The 27,264-nt window shown below is 36.0% G+C and overlaps 2 protein-coding genes across 4 annotated transcripts in view; one reads left to right on the top strand and one right to left on the bottom strand.

The window, feature by feature from the left end:
- The window catches only part of CD274 (CD274 molecule), a 167,969-nt gene that overhangs the window by 132,904 nt on the left and 7,801 nt on the right, over nt 1-27,264 (bottom strand). For 2 of the 3 annotated variants that reach the window (XM_068553417.1, XM_068553414.1), the window contains exons 2-4: nt 10,791-10,843; nt 9,872-10,095; nt 9,624-9,756 (exon numbers count right to left, since the gene is read on the bottom strand). The gene's annotated coding sequence lies outside the window, so the exon portion shown is untranslated. Of the gene's footprint in view, nt 1-9,623; nt 9,757-9,871; nt 10,099-10,790; nt 10,844-27,264 lie in introns of all 3 variants that reach the window. The other variant, XM_068553413.1, reaches the window with a different exon arrangement.
- Nucleotides 9,997-24,024, top strand: INSL6 (insulin like 6). The gene is made up of 2 exons (XM_068553418.1): nt 9,997-10,270; nt 23,681-24,024. The coding sequence occupies exons 1-2, from the start codon at nt 9,997-9,999 to the stop codon at nt 24,022-24,024; spliced, it is 618 nt and encodes a 205-aa protein (XP_068409519.1).

Raw genomic sequence — 27,264 nt, 5'->3', positions numbered from 1 at the left:
AAGTTTTAATACTTTTCACATAACTTGGTTCAAACAATCAGTTTTCTTTCTTTTGTGAACAATTTTCCAACCACCCATCATAATACTATAGATGGATACACAAGGCACTACAGAAATCAATCTAATTATAGTCTTTTAATGCTTTGAAGAAGAAATACAAATAAATTCAGGGATACTTTGGAAAAATAATAGGTTATACAGCAAGTGCTAACTGAGATAATCTCAAGCTGATGAGCTTACAGGTCAGCTTTATTTTTATTTTAACTATACTTTCTATAATGACCATGCCATACCTTTACATGAGAAAATGACATTAAAAATTACAAATATTTAAGTAAGTACAAAAATAGTTGTGGAGGAGGAAAGGAAGAAGAAGAGGTAAATTAAAATTTTAAAACAAGCGAGGAGTAGAAAAACACTGAGAGCATGGAAGGAAATGGGATGTGGGGAGGAGAGGGGTAGAGGGCGAACAAGATCTGAGAGAGAAAATTCTTTGGAAGCTGTTGGGGAAAGGGTTGGGACCACTGACTCAAGAGCTGAGTGATAGCCCAAGGGTTTTAAAAGCTACCTGGAGCCAGGGAGGAAAATTATTCGGAAGCTCAGGACAGGCATACAGGCGAAGGCCATAGCAATGGCAGCTGCAGTCACCAGAAAAAACTGAACTGGCAGAGCAGGAGAGACCAGATCCAGGATGTGGAGCCTATTTTTTTTCTCCTGCTAGGAATCTGGCTGCTGCTGAGCCAACTCTCTAGAGAAAGCACGACCCAGTGGGTGAGTGATGAAAGGTAAAGTTATGTGACTTCAAATTCCTAGAATCCGTGATGGTTATGTGTGAGAAATGCCACAAGAGAATTTCCAACATCCAGGAAGAGCTGCTACTTGGACCTGAAACCCCTGCAGGTGAAAGCTGTTGCCCCTGCTGGTCCATAACCCCCATTGGTTGCCATCAGGCTGCCAACCAATTGGAATGGCAATATGCAAAACCAGCTCAAGATCTCATTAGCTGCCTGCGCTCAGCTCCACCCTGCGGATGCAGATGGAAGTAATCTATCAAATAATCTGAGGGAGAGTCGAAAGTACCACGAGACCAGCATTAATGCAGTCTTGGGATGAGTCCAGAGAGGGACTGGGTGGAGGAGGCAGAAGTTGGTAACGTAATGCTTCAACTCTAAGTAAGCTAAGTTTAGCTATTGGGACACTTGCTGATTCTGTTTCATATTTAATTACACTGAGGCAATGGTTACCTTTTGATCTATGCAAAATTTTATAATTTTCCTGTTTCTGCTTGACATGAATATTTTTCCACACCTCCCACCTCTCTTTTTTAATTTAACAGAAATCTTGTTATCCTCCATCAATAAACATGCAGAAACCTTAAATACAATGTCAGAAAGCATTCCTAATTTGCCACAGGAGCTGAAGACAACACTGTCTGAAAGGCAGCCGTCTTTGATGGAGGTACTACTTTCCGAACAAAAGGAAAAGGAAGCAATCAATATAATTAACTTATGCTGTGAAAAATGTTGTAACAACAATGACAACAAAAACCTTTTCTTAAAATATGCACAATATAGAGTAATTATTGATTTCTCATTTACCTTCGTGTATATTCTCAATGATGCGCTTACCAATGTCCAAATCAGTCACCATTGATTATTAGAACATGAGAAATCATTACTAGTGTTTACATTTTTCAAGTGTCCTGGAACAATATTGTCTTCCCACATCATAATTTCTCTCAAAAATTAATCCTTTTCCTGCTAAAGAAGTCTCTGTCTTTTTTATTAATGGTATAATTGCATCAATTACTTTTTTATCTTATTAACTTCATAATGATTTTAAAAGCTTTACTATTTAGCTGACATAATAACATTTTATACACACCTAACACCAGGTACATACAAAAGTAATAAAAAATTTTAATTGATCTTGTCAATATAGACTATGTGAACATTAAACCACAAACCTTGCAATTTTCTACTGGAGCCACAGCAGGTGTTTTTTTTTGTTTTTTGTTTTTTGTCTTGTTGAAATAATGTTTGAAAACAGTCAGATTCAACACCAGATACATTTGGATTTTTGTGCCCAAATGAACTCAATTGTTTTTCAAGTTACAGTACTTTCATGCTTCTAAGAGATTCAAGTAAATATTTTTAAGTGACATAAATGAACAGTCATATAGAGAACTGAAAAAAATAAGTCAATGGTTATTTTTAGAAAAGAACTAGATTGGTAAAAAAAAAAATGCATTCAGGTTCACCATTTTAGAATTTATGGAACATTTACGTAAGCAAAATAAACTGTGAAATGATATGAACATTTGTTAGAATGGTAAACCAGCACGGTATCATCTTAGTATTTAGTCAGTTTCTTTAACCTACATATCAATACATTGTTAGCTAGCATTTGTAGAGAAAATGTACTTATAACAAGTTAATCTCCTCCACCAAATGTCTGGAGATGAAGAATTACAGAAGATGAAGACAGCATTTCCTATACTGCAAATCCCCAGACATGGCTAATCATAACCAAACCTCTGAAGTTCATCATGTCCTCCCCAAGGCCACCTCCCAAAGAGCTCCTTCTCATTAGGGAAGCAGAGACCAACAGAATGTAACTCTTCAGGGAGAAAGTCAACATTTTCCAGGAGTTACACTTTCATCATGAAATCTTTGTTGCTGATTTTAACACTTCCATTCATATCTTACTTATTCCCCAGCACATTGCTCATTGCCAATTCCAGAACTCCATTTGCTCTGAGGTCTGCTCCCCACCCCACTAGTTCTCACATCATACTTGAATAACACTGAAGTCTTTCACCATCATCTGGTGACCCAGTTAAGTTTCATCTTCCAGTACATACCACTACTCCTAGCCTATCTCTTCTTCCATTTTAGATGGAAAAGTATCCCCCAAATGTAACCTCTTCACCTGCCTGTATAAGTTATGACCCAAGCCTTTCTTATTCCTAAAAGACTGTGTCTATGTGTAACAGGTATGAATTTGCAAGCACAGTCTCTAGTGTGAAACAAATACCCAACTACTTTATTCTTAACAAATTGATATGTTTAAATCCTGTCACTGAATTGGGAATTTAGCATCAGACATTATTCTAATGGAACTTTCCCATTAAGCTGTACTTGAAACTCATGGTCTTAGCACCAAAGCATTAAGTCTCCAGGACCCATAGTTTCAACAGCTACCACCATGACACCTACTATCCTAGCCTGCATTGTCCCCTCAATTCAGGTCTTTCCTCCCTCGCTGGGGGTCAGCAGAACTTTGCCAAGTGTAGTTGTTTTTCTACTCAGGGTCCTGTTTCCCTAGGTATACCATACGGCCATCCCTTCTGATGCTTCTCCTCTCCAGGTCACTGCCACTGAGCACTGAACAGAAATAATCCTTTATTTCAGGACTCCAGACCTTCAACCTCTTTCCAGTATAAGGAAAATCTCCCCTCCCACCCCCCACCATCTCTCCCTCTTCCTCCCCATATCCATTTCTCTCTTACTTGTCCACTGGGGACACTTGCATAATTTTGGCCTCTTCCAGTATTTAGGGGTCATGGTAAGAGCAACTTTAAGCAACTTCTGCTTTCTGCCCTGAAAAAGTCCATCAAGTAGGGAAACACTTAGGCTCTGGATACATGGTTTAAATTTGTGGGGTGATGGTGTGAGAGGCCAAATGGAAAAATATACGGAGAAAATGTAATGTCTCAATTAATTATTTTGCCACACTCTTTGACCTTGCATATTATCAACCTTTCCTCCTGCATGGGAATCTTCCTCTGTTTCTAATATTTTTCAATAAACAAATAAAACTGTCTTTGCATCAACTCTTCCTCTGCCAAATCAATAGAACTGCTCCTAGTTCTTTACCCCTCATTCTCTCTGGGACCCACTATGAACTGTTCCCTACCTGACTCTTATCCTGTTAGATTCCACACTGGCCTCCAATCACAAAATTTAATCTTAACTCTTTTCTCTTTTACTTCTCTTTCATATTTTGCTCCATCTTCTAAAAATTCTCTTCCTTTTTGCTTTTCTGAAATGACATCATTCTGATTACATCCTCTTTAATTCTTATCTTTTCTCCTTCTTTATCTCTTTTCTTGCTTCTTACCACATGAAATTCTCTCTTCTTTGCTGCCTTGAAACTGTATGCCTGTCCATCAGTCAGAGAGTTGACTTAATTTTATTTCTTTAACTCACAACTCTTTTGCTGTTGACTTCCAAATCTGGACTTCCAGGTTAGACATCTTAGCATACTTCCAACCCCACATTTCCATTTGCTTTATTAAGGGAATTCCTTGAATATTTAACAGTTATCTAAAATTCATCATGTCTAAAACTTTACTGTGGGATTAAATTCCCCTCATGATTTTCGTCAGTGTCATCAGCTTTTCATTCTCTACAACTCAAAGCCCTGGTCTCTCTGACATACAGATGGCCAATAGGCAAATGAAAAGATTTTCAACATTGCTAATTAATAGAGAAATGCCAATCAAAACTACAAGGAGGTACCACCTCACACCAATCAGAATGGCCATCATTAAAAAGTCTACAAATAACAAATGCCGGAGAGGGTGTGGAGAAAAGGGAACCCTCCTACACTGTTGGTGGGAAAGTAAGTTGGTGTAGCCACTACGGAAAATAGTATGGAGGTGCCTCAGAAAACTAAAAATAGAATTACCATATGATCCAGCAATCCTACTCCTGGGCAGATATCTAGACAAATCTATAATTCAAAAAGATACATGTACCCCTATGTTCATAGCAGCAGTATTTACAATAGCCAAGACCTGGAAACAACCTAAATGTCCATCCATGAATGGATAAAGAAGATGTGGTACATATATACAATGGAATACTACTCAGCCATAAAAAAGAACTAAATAATGTCATTTGCAGCAACATGGATGAAACTAGAGATTATCGTACTAAGTGAAGTAAGTCAGAAAGAGAAAGACAAATGCCATATAATATCACTCATATGTGGAATCTAAAATATGACACAAACGAACCTATCTATGAAACAGAGACAGACTCACAGACATAGAGAACAGACTCGTGGTTGCCAAAGGGGAAGAGAGGTGGGGAGGGGATGGACTGGGAGTTTGGGGTTAGGAGATGCAAACTATTATGTACAGAATGGATAAACAACAAGGTCCTACTGTATAGCACAGGGAATTATATTAGATATCCTGAGATAAACCATAATGGAAAAGAATATAAGAAAGAATGTATATATATTTTTATCTATATGTATAACTGAGTCACTTTGCTGTACAGCAGAAATTAACACAACATTGTAAGTCAACTGTACTTCAATTTTTAAAAAGCCCTGGTCTTCTTAAATTTTTCTCTCTCTCCCATATCCAGCTTACATATAATGAGTCACCAAATCCAATGACGGTTCATTTAAAAATCACTTTTATGGGTCCTTTTTGTTTATTCCCACTCCTTCCATACTACTGCTGGCTCTTGACAATTCACGGATCAAAAATGTGGACTTCTAGTTGGTTTCTCCATTTTCAATCCTTCTCCTTCCACTTCTGTATACACTAGAGTCAAGTTACTTACTTTAAGCTTCAATTTCCATCTTGTCCATACATTATCCACAAATTATTTTATAACCTTCTACTCTCCATAGGATAAAAAGAATAAAATCCATACTCCTTAGTCTGAATTTTAAAGTCCCCTTTGTCTGCTAGCAGTATTCCATCTTCTACTAATCCCTAACATCAGTATTATAGGTTCTTTTCCCTAGAATATGCCTTGCTCACTTGTTTCCATGCCTTTGCACCTGCCATCCTCTCTTCTTCCTGAAATTTCAACCCCGCTTTTGTACTACCTACCTCGCCATCAAAGCCTGGTTAAGTTCTGTCTCCTAGATGAAGTCTTCCAAGACCACTGCAGCTGATACCAGTCTCCCCCTTCTATAAATTATTTTACTTAAATTTTCCACAATTCATTTCAATATTTAACCAATGATGTTTTTACTCCATTATGTTTTCAACATAATTAGAATAAGAAGTCTAAGCTTCTGGTGCTTAAAGATATTTCACTTATTTCATTTATATCTCCTAAACACAAAAGACTTTTTTCCCCAACTGACTTAATGGAAAATCTCTTCTTGTAGGACTGGACCATGCCTATATTGACTGCATACTATCCTTTATGTACTAGAAATAAAAAGATGAAAAATGATTTAAAATGCATTTCTCAAACTCTTGCCAAATTAACAGTCTGGTATCTGATATACAAAAGAATACAACATTTATTTTAAAGAACATTTAACCTATTATCTCACTTGATTCTCACATTCCAACAAAATAGAGATGGCAATAATTATAACAGCTAATACTTATTATTATGTGTCAGGCATTGTATTTTCTCATTTATTATCTCGTGTGTTATTTAGTATATTATCTCATATAATCCTTTAACAGCACCGTCAGAAGGTACTATTATTATCTACCTTCAACCTATACCACATGTTCTTATATTAATGACACACATAAGTAAATTGGGGTATAAGATTTCTGTAAAAGTTTGTACAGCTACCTACTCTTGTGGCTGGGACCAGCCTCTGAGTGTCTTTATTACCAATGGAGTGAACTTTTAAACTCATTCTGAGGCAATTACTTTAGTGTGTGTGTGTACACTTTTTTTTTTTTTTGTCCAAATTATTATTTCCTCTAATTTAAGGTTTTGGTCTAAAAAGATTTGCTTTGATATTATGGCACCATGTACTGCCATCACCAAACCAGATTCTTTGTTTTTGTAATTTTTTTGACAAATTATGGCTATATAAAGTAGGTTAAGAGTTTGGGCTCCAGAGACAGACTGACTACTTTTAATCAGCCTTCTGCCCCTTGCTTGCCCTCTCATTTCAGGCAAGTTTCTTAATCTCTCTAAGATGAGCTCCCTCATCTATAAACTAGAAATAATTGCAATACTATTTGATATGATTACTACAGGATTAAATAGGGTAAAATGTGTACAAGCACTTAGAGCAATGCTTGACATACAGTAATCACACAACAAATGATGTGTTATTATTATCACTCTTTCAAAAGCAATAGTACTATTATTACTATTTCTGCACTATCTGTATGTACAGACTTGGTGTAAACATCAAGAATAAAGTGTTAACAAGACCAATATTATAGTGGGGAAGACAGACAATAAACTGAACAGAAAGCAAAAAAGTAAATAAAAGAGATATTACCTATTACTTGTTTTATAATCAAGCAAGTGTTAATTATAGTTACTATAATTAATTGTACCTACAATTAATATCGTTAAGCTAAAAATTTTAAGGACTCAACCATGGGAATCCTAGTTCCCATATCAAGATATCAACATAAAATGCTAAAATAACTTGAAAAACAAATATTCCAGTATAATTACTAACAATTCCATATTTTTCTTGCATAAATGGAATTTTCATTTACAAATACTCAAATATGGCTTATTGGGCAGCTCCAATTTTATGACAATGTTCTGGAATAAGGTAGCTAGGACAGGATACTAACAAATAAGTCAGGAATTCATTCAGTAATAATAGTAACTTATTCATTCAAAATAAGCCATTTCACTAATAATTTGTTCATTTCAATAAATTCATTGACTCTTGATAACAAGAAGTCGTAGTAGTAGTTAAGAATGTGTTCATTCATTCAATAAATGTTTATTAAAGGTCTACTTAGCAGGTATTGTCCCAGGCACTGGATATTATCAATAAATATGAAGCAAAAATAGTTCCAGCCCTTAATGAGCTTACAACTAGTAGAGAAGAGATAATTACGTGATTTTTAAAAAAATTCACCATAGTGCAATAAAGAATAATTATGACATAAGTATGAAATAGGGTATAAAGGAACAAGTAGTCAATTCTCAGGGAGTTTATTCATTTATTCATTCACCAAATATTATATGATTATTGATATTATTAACATTTTACTTATTATTTGTTCATATTACTATAATTATTTACATTAAATTATTACTGAGAACTTACTATGACACTGTTAACAATGTCTTTGTCTTTAAAGGCAAAGATGATACCAAAGTGAACAAAATAAACAAAAATCCCTGTCTGCATGGAGCTTACATTCGGTAGGAGGAGACAGATAGAAAATATGGAGAAGTAAAATATATAGCATGTCAGTCTTTAATGAATGGTATGAAGAAGTATAAAGGAGGGTGAGAATATAGAGAGTACAAAGAGAATGGGAGTATAAATTTGCTTGGTTCTGACATATATTCCTTGAGAGGTGTTTTTTTGTTTGGTTTTGGGTTTTTTTTGCTTTTAAAAAAATCTTCCTCTCAGTATAATGATAATTTTCCTTTCTCACAGGGTTTCCCAGATAAAGTTCTGCCTAGGACTCATGGCCACTATAGTTTGGACATGAATTGTTTCTCAAAGTAGGTGATGAAATTGTGCTAATCAAATTACATCAATCTTTAAAAAAATCCGACTGCCAGTTAATGTAACAGCACTCATGGATGCCCCTGGGAAGCAGGGCAAAGCTGGGCAAACAGAAAATGGAGAAAAAGGCATAGAGGCAGAAGGCAGAAAGGAGAAGGGGAAAAAAATAACACTGTAAAGGAAAGAGGTGAGAATAGCGTTGACAATTGGGGGAGCCTCTGAGAATTTGGCATCCTGAAGTTGACTACTCCTGAGACGGCCCCTGACTGCCCCCTTGTGGCTGCTAGGACACCCTTCAGCGACGACACACTAATAAAATAAAATTTCATTGAAAATGACAAAGCAACTTATAGCGATTATGCTGCACTTCCCTGCCCCTTCCCTCTTAATTTAGCGAAATGCTGATATTCTTAGAAGACAAATCCTCTACAAGGCCCTGTCACACCATCAACTAAAATTGCAGCCAAGATAGACCTGAAGGGGGCACTCTCAGGCCCTGCCATGCATCATCAATTGCCCCACACAGGAAGAGACAGTTGCCTACATATCCAAGAGGACGGCGCCTCTACTTATAATCCAGCAGGAAGAAAAAAAGCTTCTCTCCGGCCCACATATCCCAGCCAATCGGAGACTAAGCAGCCCAGCCAAGGAGAAGACCCCATACTTTGGACTCCCAGCTTCCTCAGTGGACTCTTTGGTTATCACAACCCCTCCCACCTTCCCCCCCTTTTCTCTATAAAAGCAAGTTCCCTTCCTCGTTTTCTGGATTTGCATACGGCCCGTCATGGTTCACATGTCCTGAATTGCATTCCTCTGGCTATTCCTGAATAAACTCACTTTTGCTGATAAAATAACCGGCTAGTACTAAACTTGACACTAATAATTTGGCAATGGACAATCCTCTATAAACTATAAACAAAAGAACTAGATTATCCCAAGTCCTTTGTTCTGGAGATTGAGGCTAAGGCCCATTTCTCCCTGCAGAACTGGTAGGAATTTCCTCAGAAAGCTTTGCATCTGACTTTAAAACGTGCACACATGTTTCGACATATTTGATTGCCAACTATGCGTCAGGCCCTGAGGTACAATGGGAAGCAAGAACAGACGCCGGCATTGCCTTCATGAAACCCGGGGATTAGGGGAAGAAATTATCAAACAGGCGCACAAATAAATGTGAGGAAACCTACCGAGATAAACGCCATGAAGAAAATGAAAGGTTCCTCGAAGGAAGCGACGTCCCAACAGGCAAAAGAGGCGGGAAACGCATTCCACTAGAGGGATGCGTTAACTACGGCCCCATATTTCATTTGATGAGTCTCCCTAGTGAGGATGGCAAGAAAAACTAATCAGTCATTTTAAGAATTAACAGCCAGCCACCTGGGACGGCCTGAGAGCCCCGTGCATCGCGGGAAGTTTAGGCGCCAGCGCCGCTCACCTAGTCTTGAAGTTCTCGCGAGGTCCGCACGCGAAAATCGGAGGGTCGCCAGGTGCGCACGCGCAGCCGTGGGGCAGAAGGCAGTTAGGGCTCTCGGTGGACCTCTCTGTATTGGCGGTCCAGGGATGCCGCGGCTCCTCTGCTTGTGTGTCGGGCTCCTGCTGGTTCGGGTCTCCCGTGAGCTGAACGACATTAGTCGAGCCAGGAAATTGTGCGGCAGGCATCTACTGCAAGAAATAGTAAAACTCTGTGGCAGTGTTAACTGGAGCCACATTGAGGAGGAAAAGCCTTTCACACAGCTGCTTTCGCAGGCCTCGGAGAAGGTTGAAACCTTCATCCCTGACTGGTTGGAAAGCTCCCAAACCACTTTCCCGGTCTGGAGGAGAGCGACAAACCCAGGTAAAAATGTAAACCAAAGGCATGTTTTTTCATCTGTGTACATTTCTTATTCCCGAATTTGCTCTGCCAGGCATGGAACTTATACAGGAAATGGAATTTGTGCCTAATACATATACAAAACATCTATGAAGTTTTTTTTGTTTTTTTGTAACTTGGAGGAAAGAAGTGTACACATGTAAGTCTACACATCGGTATACGAATGCTGCTGTTTCCCTCGCTTTCCCTTTCTGCAGTGCCCTTGTCACCTGGCAAACTCCATTTTGTCCTTCAAAGCCTGATTTAGGTATCATTTTCCCTGTGAACTCATCACTGACCATTTCATAGCTACTCACTCCAGTCTCAATTCTACCGCAATATCTAACACATAATTCTATTTAACTATTTATATTTAACTATAATATTTAACTGTAATCAGGACCTGCTACATAATTGGCCCGGCCTAGTGCAAATAAAAATGCAGGGCCCCTTGTTCGAAAAGCAGGAAAAACCGTTGAAGGTACTAAAATATATAGCTTTTTACCTTTCTTGTGCGTATCTCCTCTTCTCAAACACATGGTCCTCTGTCCCATCAGACTTCACATACAAGTCAAAAGATAAAATTATTGAGAATTTCAAGACTGGGACAACAGAGCATTAAACAAAATGCAGGGTCTTTCTAAGCACTAGGCTTGTGCTACTGGCAAGTCTCAATCTCTTAAGGCCAGCCCTGTATGCCATACCATATTATAGGGATTGCTCATGTATGTTTTTATCTGAAATGTCTAGCAGAGGGCTGAGCACAGGGTATGTGCTTAATATGTATTGAATTTATACTTAATGTTTTTAAGCAGTCTTTAGGAAGAATATTTTTGTTTCAGATCCATTCTTATCTTCTGTTTTTACATTTTGTGACTAACACATTTTAGTCCCAGTATGTTTGCCATTTTAAAAGAAAATGCACTTTATTTGTAGACTGTGGTCTATAGAGTGTAGTGTCATTGAAGTTATTGCCTTTATAGTAATTCAGTTGATTCGATTTGGACAAATTTTGCAAAAGTCAAGATTTCTGAAATTAAGGAAAGGAGTTAGACTATCGTGCCAAAAGAGAGACCCTAATGTAGATGACTGAAACAAACTAAAACATTGCCTAGCCCATTATAAGCACTTATTCTTTTTTTTGTTTTGAGGTATGGTTGGTTTACAATATTAGTCTCAGGTGTATAACATGGTGATTCAAAATTTCTGTAGATTATATTCCATTTAAAGTTATAAAGTATTGGCTATATTCTGATAAGCACTTATTCTTCTTTAATGAGTGAATGAATAAAACTTATAAGATTATTGCTGCTAAGAGAATAAAAATGTTTTTATTGACGTGTATTTGATTTACAATGTTGTGTTAGTTTCAGGTGTACAGCAAATTGACTCAGTTATATTTATATATAATATTTAGTTATTAGATTAGTTCTATATGTATATTTGTATATGTTCTTTTTCAGATTTTTTTCCATTATAGGTTATTACAAGATATTGAATATAGTTCCCTGTGCTACACAGAAAGTCCTTATTTTATTTATTTTATATATAGTAGTGTGTATCTGTTAGTCCTTTACTTCTAATTTGTTCCTCCCCCCTTTCCCCTTTTGTAACCATAAGTTTGTTTTCTATGTCTATTTCTGTTTTGTAAATAAGTTCATTTGTATCATTTTTTTAGATTCCACATATAAGTGATAATCATATGATATTTGTCTTTCTCTGTCTGACTTATTTCACTTAGTATGATAACCTCTAGGTTCATCCATGTTGCTGCAAATGGCATTATTTCATTCTTTTTTTATGGATGAGTAATATTCCATTGTGTGTGTTCCTTTGGCTTTTAAGTAAAAATAAAAGACACTTTTTTCATTTTCACCAGTAACTGTTGAACAATGTATCCACCATTTTGTTCCACTACGCTCTGCGTTTTCCAGGCAACTTCATAATTCCATCTTCCCAAAACTTTATATCTTTCTGAGCAAAGAACTGTTCCAGGTGCCTTTTACAATCTTCCAGGGAATTGAAGTTTTTTCCATTAAGAGAATTTTGTAAAGACCAAAATAAATGGAAATCTGAAGGTGCAGTGTCTGGTGAATATGGCAGATGAATCAGAACTTCCCAGCCAAGCTGTAACAGTTTTTGCCTGGTCATCAAAGGAACATGCGGTCTTGCGTTATCCTGATGGAAGATTATGTGTTTTCTGTTGACTAATTCCAGACGCTTTTCGTTGAGTGCTGCTTTCAGTTGGTCTAATTGGGAGCAGTGCTTGTTGGAATTAATCGCTTGGTTTTCAGGAAGGAGGTCATAGTAGAGGACTCCCTTCCAGTCCCACCATATACACAACATCACCTTCTTTGGTTGAAGACCGGCCTTTGGTGTGGTTGGTGGTGGTTCATTTCACTTGCCCCACGATCTCTTCCATTCCACTTTATTATACAGTGTCCACTTCTCATCGCCTGTCACATTTGTTTTAAAAACAGAATGTTTTCATTACATTTCAGTAGAGAATCACATGTGGAAATATGGTCAAGAAGGTTTTTTGCTTAACTTATGTGGAACCCAAACATCAAAGTGATTAATATAACCAACCTAGTGCAAATGATTTTCATTGCTTGATTTGGATATTTTGAGTATGTCGGCTATCTCCTGCATGGTATAACGTTGATTGTTCTCAATTAATGTCTCGATTTGATCGCTATCAACTTCAACTGGTCTACCTGGCTATGGAGCATCGTCCAGTGAGCAACCTCCAGCACAAAACTTCGCAAACCACTTTTGACACATTTGATCAGTCACAGCACCTTCTCCATACACTGCACAAATTTTTTTTTGCATTTCAGTTGCATTTTTACCTTTCTTGAAATATTAACGAAGCATAATATACCAAAAATGTTGCTGTTTTTCTTCCATCTTCAATATTAAAATGGCTACACAAAAATTCACCAATTTTGATAGGTTGTGGTATTTTTTTAGATTTTTTTTGGTGTGGACAATTTTTAAAGTCTTTATTGAATTTGTTACAATATTGCTTCTGTTTTATATTTTGGTTTTTTGGCCGAGAGGCCTGTGGGATCTTAACTCCCTGACCAGGGATTGAACCCAAACCCCTGCATTGGAAGGTGAAGTCTTAACCACCGGATCGCCAGGGAAGTCCCTGATAAGTTTTTTTTTTTTAAATATATGCTGATATGACAGCTGTCACAATACAAACTAACAAAATTGTTTCGAATGAAGTTAAAGACAACTAAACGCTACCAGAGCCATCTTACGGGAAAAAAAACAAAAACAAATGAACATTTTGGCCACCCCAATAATTTTTAAAGGAACCTCCATACTGTTCTTCATAGTGGCTGTACCAATTTACATTCCCACCAACAGTGTAGGAGGGTTCCCTTTTCTCCACACCCTCTCCAGCATTTATTATTTGTAGACTTTTTGATGATGGCCATTCTGATCAGTGTGAGGTAATACCTCATTGTAGTTTTGATTTGCATTTCTCTAATAATTAGCAATGTTGAGCACCTTTTCATGTGCCCATTGACCATCTGTAGTCTTCTTTGGAGAAGTGTCTATTTAGTTCTTCTGCCCAGTTTTTGACTGGGTTGTTTGTTTTGTTTTGTTTTATATTGAGCTATATGAGCTGTTTGTATATTTTGGAAATTAAGCCCTTGTTGGTCACATCATTTGCAAATATCTTCTCCCATTCTGTAGGTTGTCTTTTCGTTTCGTTTATGGTTTCCTTTGCTGTGCAAAAGCTTATAAGTTTGATTAGGTCCCCTTTGCTCATTTTTGCTTTTATTTCTATTGCCTTGGGAGACTGACCTAAGAAAACATTGGTATGATTTATGTCAGAGAATGTTTTGCCTATGTTCTCTACTAGGAGTTATATGGTGTCATGTCTTATATTTAAGTCTTTAAGCCATTTTGAGTTTATTTTTGTGTATGGTGTGAGGGAGTGTTCTACCCTCATTGATTTACGTGGGGCTGTCCAGCTTTCCCAGCACCACTTGCTGAAGAGACTGTCTTTTTTCCATTGTATATTTTTGTCTCCTTTGTTGAAGATTAATTGACTGTAGGTGTGTGGGTTTATTTCTGGGCTCTCTATTCTGTTCAGTTGATCCATATGTCTGTTTTTGTGCCAGTATCACACTGTTTTGATGACTATAGCTTTGTAGTATTGTCTAAAGTCTGGGAGGGTTGTGTCTCCAGCTTTGTTCTTTTTCCTTAGGATTGCTTTGGCAATTCTGGGTCTTTTGTAGGTCCATATTAATTTTAGGATTATTTGTTCTAGTTCTGTGAAAAATGTCTTGGGTCATTTGACAGGGATCGTATTAAATCTGTAGATTTCTTCCAATCCAAGAGCATGGGGTATCTTTCCATTTCTTTGAATCATCTTCAGTTTCCTTTATCAATATTTTATAGTTCTCAGGGTGTAAGTCTTTCACTCCTTGGTCAGGTTTATTCTTAGGGTTTTTTTTTTTTTGATGTGATTTTAAAAGGGATTTTTTTTTTTTTTTTTTTACTATCTGTTTCTGGTATCTCATTGTTAGTGTAAAGAAATGCAACAGATTTCTGTATGTTAATATTGTATCCTACTACCTTGCTAAATTTGTTTAGCAGTTCTAGTAGTTTTTGTGTGGAGTCTTTAGGGTTTTCTATATAGAGTATCATGCCATCTGCATATAAGGGGAATGAAAACTTTTAAAGACAGAAACAATAGAAAGCATCAGACTGAATCGTGATCATTTTCCACCATCAAAACCGCCTACATATAAACTCACTTTATCCTGCTCTTACAAAGAAGGAATTGTTTCTCACCAGTCTCTAAATTGTACCTTAGTTCAGTTGATATTCACACTTTAATGTGTATATGAATCACCTGGGGAATACTGTTTATATACGGATTCTGATTCAGTAGGTCTGGGGTGGGGCCTGAGAGTCTACATTTTTATAAGCTCCCAGGTGATGCTTATTCCGTTAGTTGGACAGCGCTCTTTGAGTAACAAGGGACTAGTTCACGTCTCTATTTCTTCATTATTCTTTTCTCCCAGAAATGCAAGGTGGACCTACCCTTTCTACTTCATGTTCAGTGGGCATTTCTCTCACATCAAATACTGTGCTCTCATTACCTATACCCTACTCAAAATTTTACCTTCAGTCATCCAAGCTTGAGTTTGTTATTGAAAAAGAGTTTAGAATCCTTTTTCTCGACAAAGCCTACTCTGGAGGAGACTCTTTTCTCATTAATAAAAAGTCAACTTTAAAACTCAGAGCTGATTAATGACTCCTTTGTCTCAGGTATTATTCACAATCCCCTGAAGGAGAACATGTCATTAATTCAATGAGGAGGGATCTGCAATGAAACAGGATTCGTAGGAAATGAAAATACATCTGATAATATTTCAGAGTTCTCATACTCATTAAACATGTTACTATGGGAACTATATAAAGGACAGTTTGCTGAAGTGGAAATATCATGTGGCAATAAAACCATGGTTGTTTTAAAATATATGGAAGAATGAAAAATGGATTTAGGTTATCAGTATGAATGGGTATTAAAATTTAAAGAATTCTTAATTTATAAGGAAAGACGACATGTAGTCTGTCCTATTAATTTCCAGTGACTAATTTAGAAGTTGTAGGGAGGTATGTGTTTCCAATATAGAATTCCAATGTAGAACATATAAGTATGCAATTTCTTTTACATGTGAATGTTGCTGTAAAGTTGATTAATTTTTATTTAGCTTATATCAGCAGAATATATTTCTATATTAGATCAAGTCAATTATCAACAATTTTAATCTTCTGATGATCTATTTGAGTCTGACACAGGAAAAGATGTTTGATACACTGATATTCAAAAATGATTTTTTTCAGGACTACGCATGCATATCTTGAATTTGAGATGTGTGCTTCCTGTTAGTGGATCCTGAATGTATGGGCCATGTCTCATGCCTACCTCATAGTGTGGTACCATGAAGCTAACGTCATATTTCTAAATTCTGGCTGAGTATGGTGCTGCCTAACTCTTAGTGCCAGGTGAAATCATCAAAGTTTCATCACCAGTTTTTCATAATCCATAACCCCTATTCCAGTTAGATAGGCTGTATTCCCCCATTCCCCCATGAAGACCATTCTTGGTCTTCATTCATCTATTCTTGTTTTTTTGTTCATTTGCTTGTTTCTTTAGATATCATTATCACAACTGGCTATGCAGAACCTCTCTATTTATATATTAATTCAACAAAATTGTGTGCCTGTTGTATATTAGGTATTATTCATGCTGCCTGGGATATAAGAGTGAACAGTTTCACTCAGGAGGCAGTGAAGGTTCTTGCCTTCATGAAGCTTACAGAATAGTGAAGATAGACAATAAACATAAATAAATTATATGGTATGTTAGAAGATGATTAGTCTCCACATATCTCCTTTCTTCATGCCCATTCTCCTCCTCCCATAGGCAGCCATTCCAATGTTTTATTATGTATTTTTGTTTGTATACGTTTTATTGCAAATTGTGCACTATTTCCTGTACATGTATTTTAAAAATATATCTAAATGGTATTTGAGATCTGTATCTTATTATTGCTATGTGAACTTTTAGTCATTGCTTCAAACCGCTGCATAATATTCATACGCATTCCTCACATTTTACTTATTCTTTCTCCTAGTGATGAACATCTAACCTATATAGCCTTCAACTCCCTGCCACTATAAATAACACTGCAGTGAGCATCATTGTATATGCCCCCTTATGGATCTGTGTGGACATTTCTCTGGGATATATACCTAGGGGTAGAATTGATGTATCATAAAATATATGTATGCTTAATTTACTTGAGGTGCATTCAGATTGCTTTGCAGAATGGCTACACCAATTTATAGTTGCACCACTAGTACATGAGGATTCCTGTGTTCTTGTATCTGTGTCAAGAATTAACATTATACAATTTTTAACTTTTGCCAGTGCCACAGGTGTGAAATAGTGTCTCATTTTTGTCTTAATTTGCTCTGAATTTGAGGACCTCTTCATATACATATTAGCCTCTTGGGTTCCTTTTTTTGAAAATTTCCTGTTTATACATTTTGCTCACTTTTTGTTGGAATTGTCATCTTCCAGTTGATTTGTAAGAGTTATTCAAAATCTAGATACAATAGTAATCAGCTGTAGGTTTTAGATATTACAGATATGTTCTCCTATTCTGTCATCTGTCTACTGGTGTTTGACAGAAAGTCTTAATTTTTATACAATTAGATGATAAGTGTTTTGCCTTATTGTTCATACTTTCAAAAGTACGAACAAAACTTTCAAAAGTGTTAGAGGTTCCTTTTCTGTTCTTCTGTTAACTTTATAGTTTTACTGTTCTCATTAGGTCCTTAATTCTGGGGCCCATTTTTGGTTCTGTTCTGGCTAGGGATACTATCTTAGTTTTCTCAGTGTCTTACTTTTCTCTACATGAGGAAATAATTTTCTGAATACTATCTACTGAACAATTGGTTTTTTTCCCATTGATTGTAGAGCCACTTTTATTGTTTATTAAGTTTGTCTGAGATTCTTATTTTATTCAGTTGGTCTTTTTGTTTGACTTTGTATTATTACTACACTGTTTTAGTACTATGACTCTGTAGGATGTCATTTATCTTGGACAGCCAGTCTCCAATGTTTATTTTTTTCCCTTAAGATTGACTGAACTAATCCTCTGCCTTTATCCTTACATATATATTTAAGAGTAAGCTTATTGAATTTATTTTATAAAAATCCATCTGGAATTTAAGTGGGATGCATGGAATTACAGAGAATAATTTGAAGAGAATTGACATCTCTTTAACAAAAAGTCATCCCAACCAAAAACATGGAATATCTTTGTATTCTGTCATTAGAATTTTAAAGTTTTCTCTATAGAGACTTTCTGTATTGTTGGTTAAGTTAATGCTTAATACTTTAATTTTGTTGCTATTGTAAATACTTGTTAATTATATTTCTAGTTAGTGATCATTGGTCAGAGAAATACAGTTGAGTTTTATAGGTTGATTTTAATCCATTAATTATGTGGAACTATCTTAATAGTTTCACTTTCTAAACTTTATACCACTCTTCTTTTTTTTTTTTTTTTTCTTACAGCATTTGCAAGGAGTCGTTACAGGTTTTTGAGCAGAGGAGTGACATAATTGACATTTTAAAGGGATCACTTTGACCACTGTGTTGAGGATAGACTGTAGGGAGGCAAGAGTAGAAACAGAGAGACCTGTTAGGAAGGTATTAGAGACGATAGCATCTGGATAAGGATGGTAGCAGTGAGTGGAAACAGTGAAAACTGTTATAATCTAGATATATTTGGGCAGATATGATGTGAGATATGAGAAAAAAGAAAAATCAGGAATTACTCCAATATGTTAAAAAAATATGTGATTTCAGAGTTTTTGCTTTGAACATCTGGAAGGATAGGGTTACTATCAACTGAAATAGGAAAGGCCTCAAGTGGAACAGGTTTGGAAAACAGTATTAGTAGTTCAGCTTTGGACATTTTGAGTTTGAAAAGTTCAGGTGGAGTTTTAAACATGTTGAGTTTGAGACATCAGAGTGGAGATGTTGAGTAGCAAGTAGGATATATGAATCTGGAGTTTGGAAGAAAAAATTTGCTTGAAGAAAGAAATTAAGGAGCCATAGGTATATAGATAATTTTTTAAGCCATAAGACTGGATGAGATCATGAAGAAAGTAAGTATAGATTGAAAAGAGTACCAAGGACTGAGCTCTGGGAGACATCAACATTAAAAAAACTGAAGAGGAAGTACTTGCAAAGGAGGTAGAAAGGTGCAAATAGTTAGGTGGGAAGGAGAGAGAATGTGGTATCCTGGAAACCAAGTGAAGAAAGCATACCAAGAAGGAGTGTTGTTTTATTAGTTAAATAAGATGAGAGTTGGCTGTTGAATTTAGCAATATAGAGGTCGTTTGTGAGCTTGATAAGAGAAGTTTTGGTGGAGTGATGGAATAAAAGCCTGTATAGAATGTGTTTCAGACAGAATAAGAGAAGAGAAATGAATTAATAAATACAGAAGGAGTTTTGCTACAGAGGAGAGAAAAGAAATTGGATGGTAAGCAGGGCCAAGAGAAGTGTTTCTTGTTTTTTTTTTTTTAAGTGGGAGAAATAGCACATTTGTTTGCTGATAGGAGTGGTTCACTAGAAGTGAAAAAATAATGATGAAAGAAAGATAAAGAGAAGCACTGCTGGAGTGATATCCCGGAGTGGGCAGGAGGAAATAGATCTAGTCCATAAGTGGAGGAATTGGTTTTAGAGTGGATAATTCATCTATGGAAATACTTAAGAAGGCAGAATTATGGGTACGGATGTTAAGAGATGAGTAAAAAAACGGTGAAGGGAGCAAATACAAGTTCTCTTCTGATTGCTTCAATTTTCTCATAAAGTAGAAAGCAAAACCAGCTGAGAGTGAGGATGGGAGTCTATTAATATAGTAAATTGCATTGATAGATTTTGTGATCTTGCATTTCTGGGATAAACACTTTCTTAATATATTTGTAAAATATGTTCATGGATTCAGTTAACTAATACCTTATTTGGGACTTTCAAACAAACATTTGTAAGTGAAATGGGCTTATGGTTTAAAAAAATTTTTTTAATTGAAGTATAGTTGGTGTACAATATTATATGTTACAGGTGTACAACTTTTATACTCTTTATAGTTATTATAAAATATTGGCTATTATAAAATATTGGCTATATTACTGGTATTGTACAATATATCCTTGTAGCTTATTTTATACATAATTGTTTTACCTCATAACCCCCCACCCCTATCTTACCTCTCCTCCCTTCCCTCTCCTCACTGGTAACCACTCATTTCTTCTCTATATCTGTGAGACTGCTTCTTTTTTGTTATATTCACTATTTGCTGTATTTTTTAGATTCCACATATAGTGATATCATACAGTATTTGTCTTTCTCTGTCTGACTTACTTCATTTAGCATAATACCCTCCAAGTCTATCCATGTTGCTGCAGATGGCAAAATCTCATTCTTTTTCATGGCTGAGTAATATTCCATTATATATACATACATACATATATATATGTATGTATGTATATACATATATACATATATGTGTGTGTGTGTATATATATATATATATATATATCTCACATCTTTTTTTATCCATTTATATGTTGATGGACACTTAGGTTGCTTCCATATCTTGGCAATTGTAAATAATGCTGCTGCGAACATTGGGGTGCCTGTATCTTTTCGAATTAGTGTATTGTTTCTTCTGGATATATACCCAGAAGTGAAATTGCTGGGTTATATGGTAGTTCTAATTTTAGTTTTTTGAGAAACCTCCAGGCTGTTTTCTAGAGTGGCTACACCAGTTTACATCCTCACCAACAGTACGAGGGTCCCCTTTTCCCCTCATCCTTGCCAACATTGGTTATTTGTGTTAGTTTTGATGATAGCCATTCTGGTAGGTATGAGGTGATATTTCACTGTGGTTTTGATTTGACTAATTTCCTTGATGATTGGCGATGTTGAGCATCTTTTCATGCGCCTGTTGGCCATCTGCATTTCCTCTCTGGAAAAATGTCTGTTCAGTTCTTCTGTACATTTTTTGATTGGGTTGTTTGGTTTTTTGATGTTGATTTGTATGAACTGCGGTTGTATCTGTATTGTAGTCCTTTTTTTCCTAGTGTATTTTGTTCATTTTCATCTTTTTTTTCTTGATTAGTCTGGCTAAAGTTCTATTTTATTAATCCTTTAAAAGAACCAACTTTTGGTTTTCTAAACCTTTATATTGTTTTGTTTCTATATTTCATTGATTTCTTTCCTTCTTACTTATTTGGGTTATCTCTGTTGCTCTTTCTCAAATTCATTGATTTGAATACTCATTTTTAACCTTTCTTGTTTCCTGATGAGTACAGCTTGTTTCGCTTTAAGTTCCCTCTCCAATTTGACATGTACTTTTCATTAACTAGTCTCTAGTTGCCTTCATTCATGAACAAGTTTCCTTCTTACTGTCTGCCTTTTTTTTCCCTTTAAGTGACAGAACATGGCACATCACATCCAGGAAGGTCTTTCTTCAACCTGCCTAGACAACCTAATTCACTTTTCCCTTCAGTGTACTCTGTTCATTGTGACACACTTTAATTGATCACATATTTATCTGTCTTAGATGACATTATTTATTTGCTACTTTAGAATAGATTAATATCTGTCCTAAAGTTTTACTATTCCACATTTCGTCTTAGGCATTTATTAAATACAAAGTTATTACAGAGTATTCTAATAGGACTGTCACTGCAAGAGACAGAGTTTCTTCTAAATACCCTCAAGAAAAAAGCGGAGGATAGTTATTATAAAAACAAGATCTGGGGCTTCCCTGGTGGCGCAGTGGTTGAGAGTCTGCCTGCCAATGCAGGGAACATGGGTTCGAGCCCTGGTCTGGGAAGATCCCACATGCCGCGGAGCAGCTGGGCCCGTGAGCCACAATTACTGAGCCTGCACATCTGGAACCTGTGCTCCGCAGCAAGAGAGGCTGTGATAGTGAGAGGCCCACGCACTGCGATGAGGAGTGGCCCCCGCTTGCCACAACTGGAGAAAGCCCTCGCACAGAAACGAAGACCCAACACAGCCATAAATAAATAAATAAACAAATACTTAAAAAAAAAAAAAGACTTCCCAGAGCCTTTAGTGTATTAATATTTTTTAAAAAAACAAACAAAAAAAACCAAGATCTGTAAATGGATCTGGAAAGGCCCTGGAAAGCCTAAGGAATCAAGTCAGTGCTAAAAATCACCTTCTCTCTTTCGCTCTCTGAATCTTTTCTCCTCTAATATCTATGTTCCTTTATAACTTTAGCTTGTCATGATAAGCTTCATAGTATCCTTTCAGTTTTGGTTCTAACTCATCTTGTTCTCATTACTTCTTAATTCTAATTTTAAAGAGAGGAAATCTGATTGAGCCAACTTATTTTTCGCATGGCATGGATTGCTGGCCACTGTAGTAGATTGGTTTGTTTGGGGTCAGGTGCCAACCTCCTGACTATTCATCTGTGGATATAAGGTGGAATCACCCTATGACTGCCTAAGGGTGACTCTACAGCAGTGGCTAGAGGCAAATATATCCCCCAAAAGGGACTGTAGATGGGCAAGGGCAATGATGGAAATCCAACAAGCCGCCAATTAATTACCTTCTGGTGTTATTTTAATATATTATCAGTAATATTGAGTAAGAGCAGTATAATAGAAATAATCAGTGCATTGAGCATATCACTTCTCCATTTCTTTATATTTCAACAAAAACCAAAATGGCTTCTACTAACCACTTAGTTAAAAATGTGCATAAAAGACAAATAACTCAATTAGAAATTGGCAAAGGATTTGAATAGACATTTCTACAAGGAGGATATATGATAAGCACATGAAAAATGCTCAACATCATTAGTTGCAAGGTCATTGCAAATCAAAACCACAATGGGATACCACTTCACATCCATTAGGATGGCTCTCATCAAAAAATGGAAAATATCAAATGTTGGTGAAGATGTGTAGCAGTTGGAAGCCTAGTGGTGGGATTGTAAAATGGTACAACCACTGTGGAAAATAGTGTGGCTGTTCCTAAAAAAGTTAAACAAATTTACCATATGATCCAGCAGTTCTACTCCTAGGTATATGTCCAAGAAAATTGAAAATGTGTTCACACAAAAACTTGTATGTGGGTGTTCAGAGCAGTGCTATTCATAATAGTCAAAAAGTAGAAACAACCCAAATGTTCATCAACTGATAAACAGGTAAACAAAATGTGATATATCCATACAGTGGAAAATTATTCAGCCATAAAAAGAATAAAGTATTGCTAGAGATGCTACAACATGGTTGAACCTTGAAAATATTATGCTCAATGAAAGAAACCAGACACAGGTGGCCACATATGGTATGATTTAGGCAGATCCATAGAATAGAAAGTAGATTAGTAGGTGCCAGGGGCTGGAGGAAGAAGGAAATGGGAGTGACTGCTAATGGGTGGGGGTTTTTTTGTGGGTGATAGAAATGTTCTGAAATTAGGTAGTGGTGATGTTTGCACAACCTTGTGAATATATATTAATTGTGTACATTAAAATGCTGAATTTTATGGCATATGAGTTATATCTCAAAAATATTTTTTGCATAAAAATGTGCAAACGTTTCTAGGCCTTTTTTATAGGAAAACAATACCTACAACTATTTTAGTTAAAAATATACATTGCTTTCAAATAACCATTTTACTAGTTAAAATGTGATTACTTGTGTTTTCAAAATTAGCTGACTCTAGTATTACAGCATTATGATTAAATTTTCAGCTAAAGGAAGATTTTAATAAAGTAGGATTTTTTTCTTGTCTCTCAACAGTCTCTACTTCTGCCTCTCAGGAAGAAGCAATAAACAATTTGAAGATGCAGTCACTGCCTGAGCATCAGTACAAAAAGCCTAACTTGCCTTTTAAGACAAGACAAGAGATATTTTCCTCATCACAAGATATCAGTCCATATATTCATGAGATTGTAGAATTTCAGAAGAAAAATACAAACAAAATTAAAACCTTAAGCAATCTGTTTTGGGGGAATCATCCCCAAAGAAAACGCAGAGGATACTCAGAAAAATGTTGTCTGAAGGGATGTACAAAAGAAGAACTTATTATTGCATGCCTTCCATATATTGATTATAAAAACTTAAAAAAGCATCAGCAGTTGTGACTGAGATATACTAACCATCATAGGAATTATACTAACTTAATAAAAAGCTTAATATATTTTACTTTTATTTTATTTTATTTTTTTTGGTGATTGTCCTTGTAAGTTCTCTACTGTGAACAACATCTAAATGTACTTGCAAGCACTTGACAATATTTTATGGTGGTAATAGGAATCTTAGTATTTTCTTTGGTGCCCTATTTTTCATATATTTTTATATTTGAAGATGTTACTGGACATGGCATGATCATTGTAGACATCTAAGAATTAACCAGTTTATTCTTGTCATTATGATTGAAACTCTCTTAAGCTACATTTAAATGGATTATGGAATGTTCTGCATTCCATGTGTATGATATACAGACTGGTGCCCATGACTATTACGCTCACTCCAGTATGCTAATACATCTGTCCTACCAATTTAAAACTAACTAACCAACTACTACTCCTAGTAGGAGCTCTTATACTGTAATAGTAGGTACATTTTTAATTCTTTGTGTTTTATAATAGTAACTGGTCAGTCAGAAGTTTTTTCAGTTTCTGTTGAGGACTTAGAGTTCAGTGACTTTCTTTAGGTTGTAATATCTCTCCAAGATCCTCTGTCTTTGCTTTGAAGGTACTGATATAATGTGAAATTTTATTCTGGCTTGGTCAGAATAGAGGGCTGACCAGGTTAGCAGTGTCAGCATCACCTGGGAACTTGTTAGAAATATAGTTCTAAGGTCCTCCCTCAGATCTACTGAATCAGAAACTCTGGGTATGGGGCTCAGTGGTCTGCGTTTTTATAGGCCTTCTGGGTCATTCTGAAGTAGGTTAATGGTTGAGAACCACTGGTAATAGAGTCACTATATGAATATTGTAGAAATTCTGCTATTTATGTGCTTTTGTATCTCAATATAGACGTTATAACACAAGTTTTTGGTGTGTTTTTCCACTTCATGTCCACATGTGAAAATTGTTTAATGCTACAAATTAGAGCAAAGTTTATACATAGAATCAAAAGTGGAATTCCTACTTTCTGCCATTAATTAGGGGGTAAGTATCATTTGAAATCTTTTTCTAGTTTCTTTCCCAAATATGTACTGTAATGTTCTTTTCAATTAAATTTTTAAATTCCTATTTGGCTCTGTTATTTCTTAGGACAAAGGTTCTTTTCCACATATCTATATCTATATTATATACACTTACAATGCATTAATATGTTTGAATTTTTTTTACCAGTTCCAAGGTACAGTCTACATTCAGTTATCTTTTTAAATATAGGGAACCACCCGTTTTGATACAAAATGACAGATTATATCATGGCTGAGTGGTGGAGTAAGTCTGCTAGGTGTGTGATGACAATGTTGCATTGAGAGTTGCCTATTCACTTGAACCAGTTTGAAGAAGTATAGGTCTGTACTTGTTGTTTAAGAATAAAAATGCAGTTTATTAGCTTACTAATATATAGACATCAGAAGTCTAAATTAGAAAATTTGTTATCTGCATAGCTGTATACTTCCCTACACACTTCAATAATTTTTGTTAGGGTGTATTTAATTTGCTTCTTGACTTTGTGCCTGTCTTTTAATATTTATAATTGTGCTAACAGTGATTTTGTGCATTTGGATAGAACACTCATATATTCCTTATGGACTCCTTAGAGCAATCCTGAAGTAGGAAAAAAATGATTGAAAGCTGGGGTACCTTGATATTATGCAGCTTGTTGAGGCTCCTTCATGTTAAGTTACTTGCTAGTTAGTGGTAGAGCTGGATGAAGATTTTAATTCTAGCATCTTGTTCAGTACTCCTGATGTCAGTAAGATCATGAGCAGAAATTATCCATATGTTCTTGTTTGGAGGTCATTTATTTGGCCTCTACTTTGTTTTGTTTGGCATCTGTGTTGGTTAATAATGTGTTGACTCTCAGCCCCAAATTTTCTATTCTTAACTCTGCTTTGTGATGCTGGGACTTGGATTCTGTAAACCATGCTTTTCCTTTACTAGCTGGCTTCCTGTTAGGTTCTCCCAGTGGGGTGCTAGTCTTTCGGCATTACCCAGCGCATTTCTGCACACTGGTAGTGGCAGTGTGTTTTGTTTTATCCTTAACTTCCGTAACAGCTTTATCACCTTCCCTCAGAGATACCAACACCAGCTGACTGGTGACCCTTTCTCAAAGGTCTGAGTCCCATCTCTGTGGGTACCTTACACCAAGCTCCTGGCACAAGCACCAGCTTGGCAAAACGTTCTCCTCAGAGCTCCATGAGTGCCTGTTTGCCAAGCTTTTAGGTTGCGATAACCTAAATTTATTTCCTTTGTTTAGGCATGGTAACTGCTTCCTAAATTTTTTTATCTTTGTGTTACCTTAGTGTTTGACTTTTTCCTTTTAAGTCCTCTAATATGAGTCTAACTTTTGAATATATTAAATCTTCTGTTAAAATACCTGATGTGGTTTCTGCTTTCTTGGGTGGACTTAAAAAGTAAAACCCCTGACAGTGGATTTGAATTGGTTCAGGGCAAGGATGGTAGCAAATGGGTTTTATCTTCAATGAAAACTCCAAATGAGTAGTAGTGGCTTGCCTGTTTGCAGTCAATCCTGGCCCAGGTAACCACTCTCACTATAGATGTCTTTCCTGTTGTAGAATTAAATATAAATGGAGTCATACAGTACATAATCTAATGTCTGCCTAATTTTCACTTAGCATAAGGTTTTTGAGATACATCAGTGCTGTTGCATGAACCAGTAATTTGTTCCTTTTAATTTTTTCATAGCATTTCATTGTATTTGGAATAAAGCTGCTATGAATGTTCATGTACAAGTTTTAGTGTGGACATATGATTTTATTTCTCTCGGGTAAGTATGTAGGAGTGGCAATGCTGGGGCATACGGTAAGTATAAATTTAACTTCATAAAAAACTGTCAAATTGTTTTCCAAAGTGAGCTACAGTAGCTCCATCTCACCAACACTTAGTATTATCAGACTTTTTAATTTTAGCTATTCTAGTGTGAGCGTTGTGCTATCTCACTGTGGTTTTAATTTGCATTTTCCTGATGACTAATGATGTTGAGCTTCTTTTCATATACTTACAAATCATTCATATAACTTCTTTTATGAATTTTTTGTACAACTCTTTTGCCTGTTTTTTTATTAATGAATTGTAAGAGGTCTTTATAAATTCTTTTTTTAAATTTTATTTTATTTATTTTTGGCTGTGTTGGGTCTTCGTTGCTGCGCGTGGGTTTTTCTCTAGTTGCAGAAAGCT

The sequence above is a fragment of the Eschrichtius robustus genome, chromosome 10 (genome assembly GCF_028021215.1).
Source record: "Eschrichtius robustus isolate mEscRob2 chromosome 10, mEscRob2.pri, whole genome shotgun sequence".
Taxonomy (NCBI): Eukaryota; Metazoa; Chordata; class Mammalia; order Artiodactyla; family Eschrichtiidae; genus Eschrichtius; species Eschrichtius robustus.
Note: the sequence above shows the minus strand (reverse complement) of the source record. Positions and strands in the feature narration are given on the sequence as shown.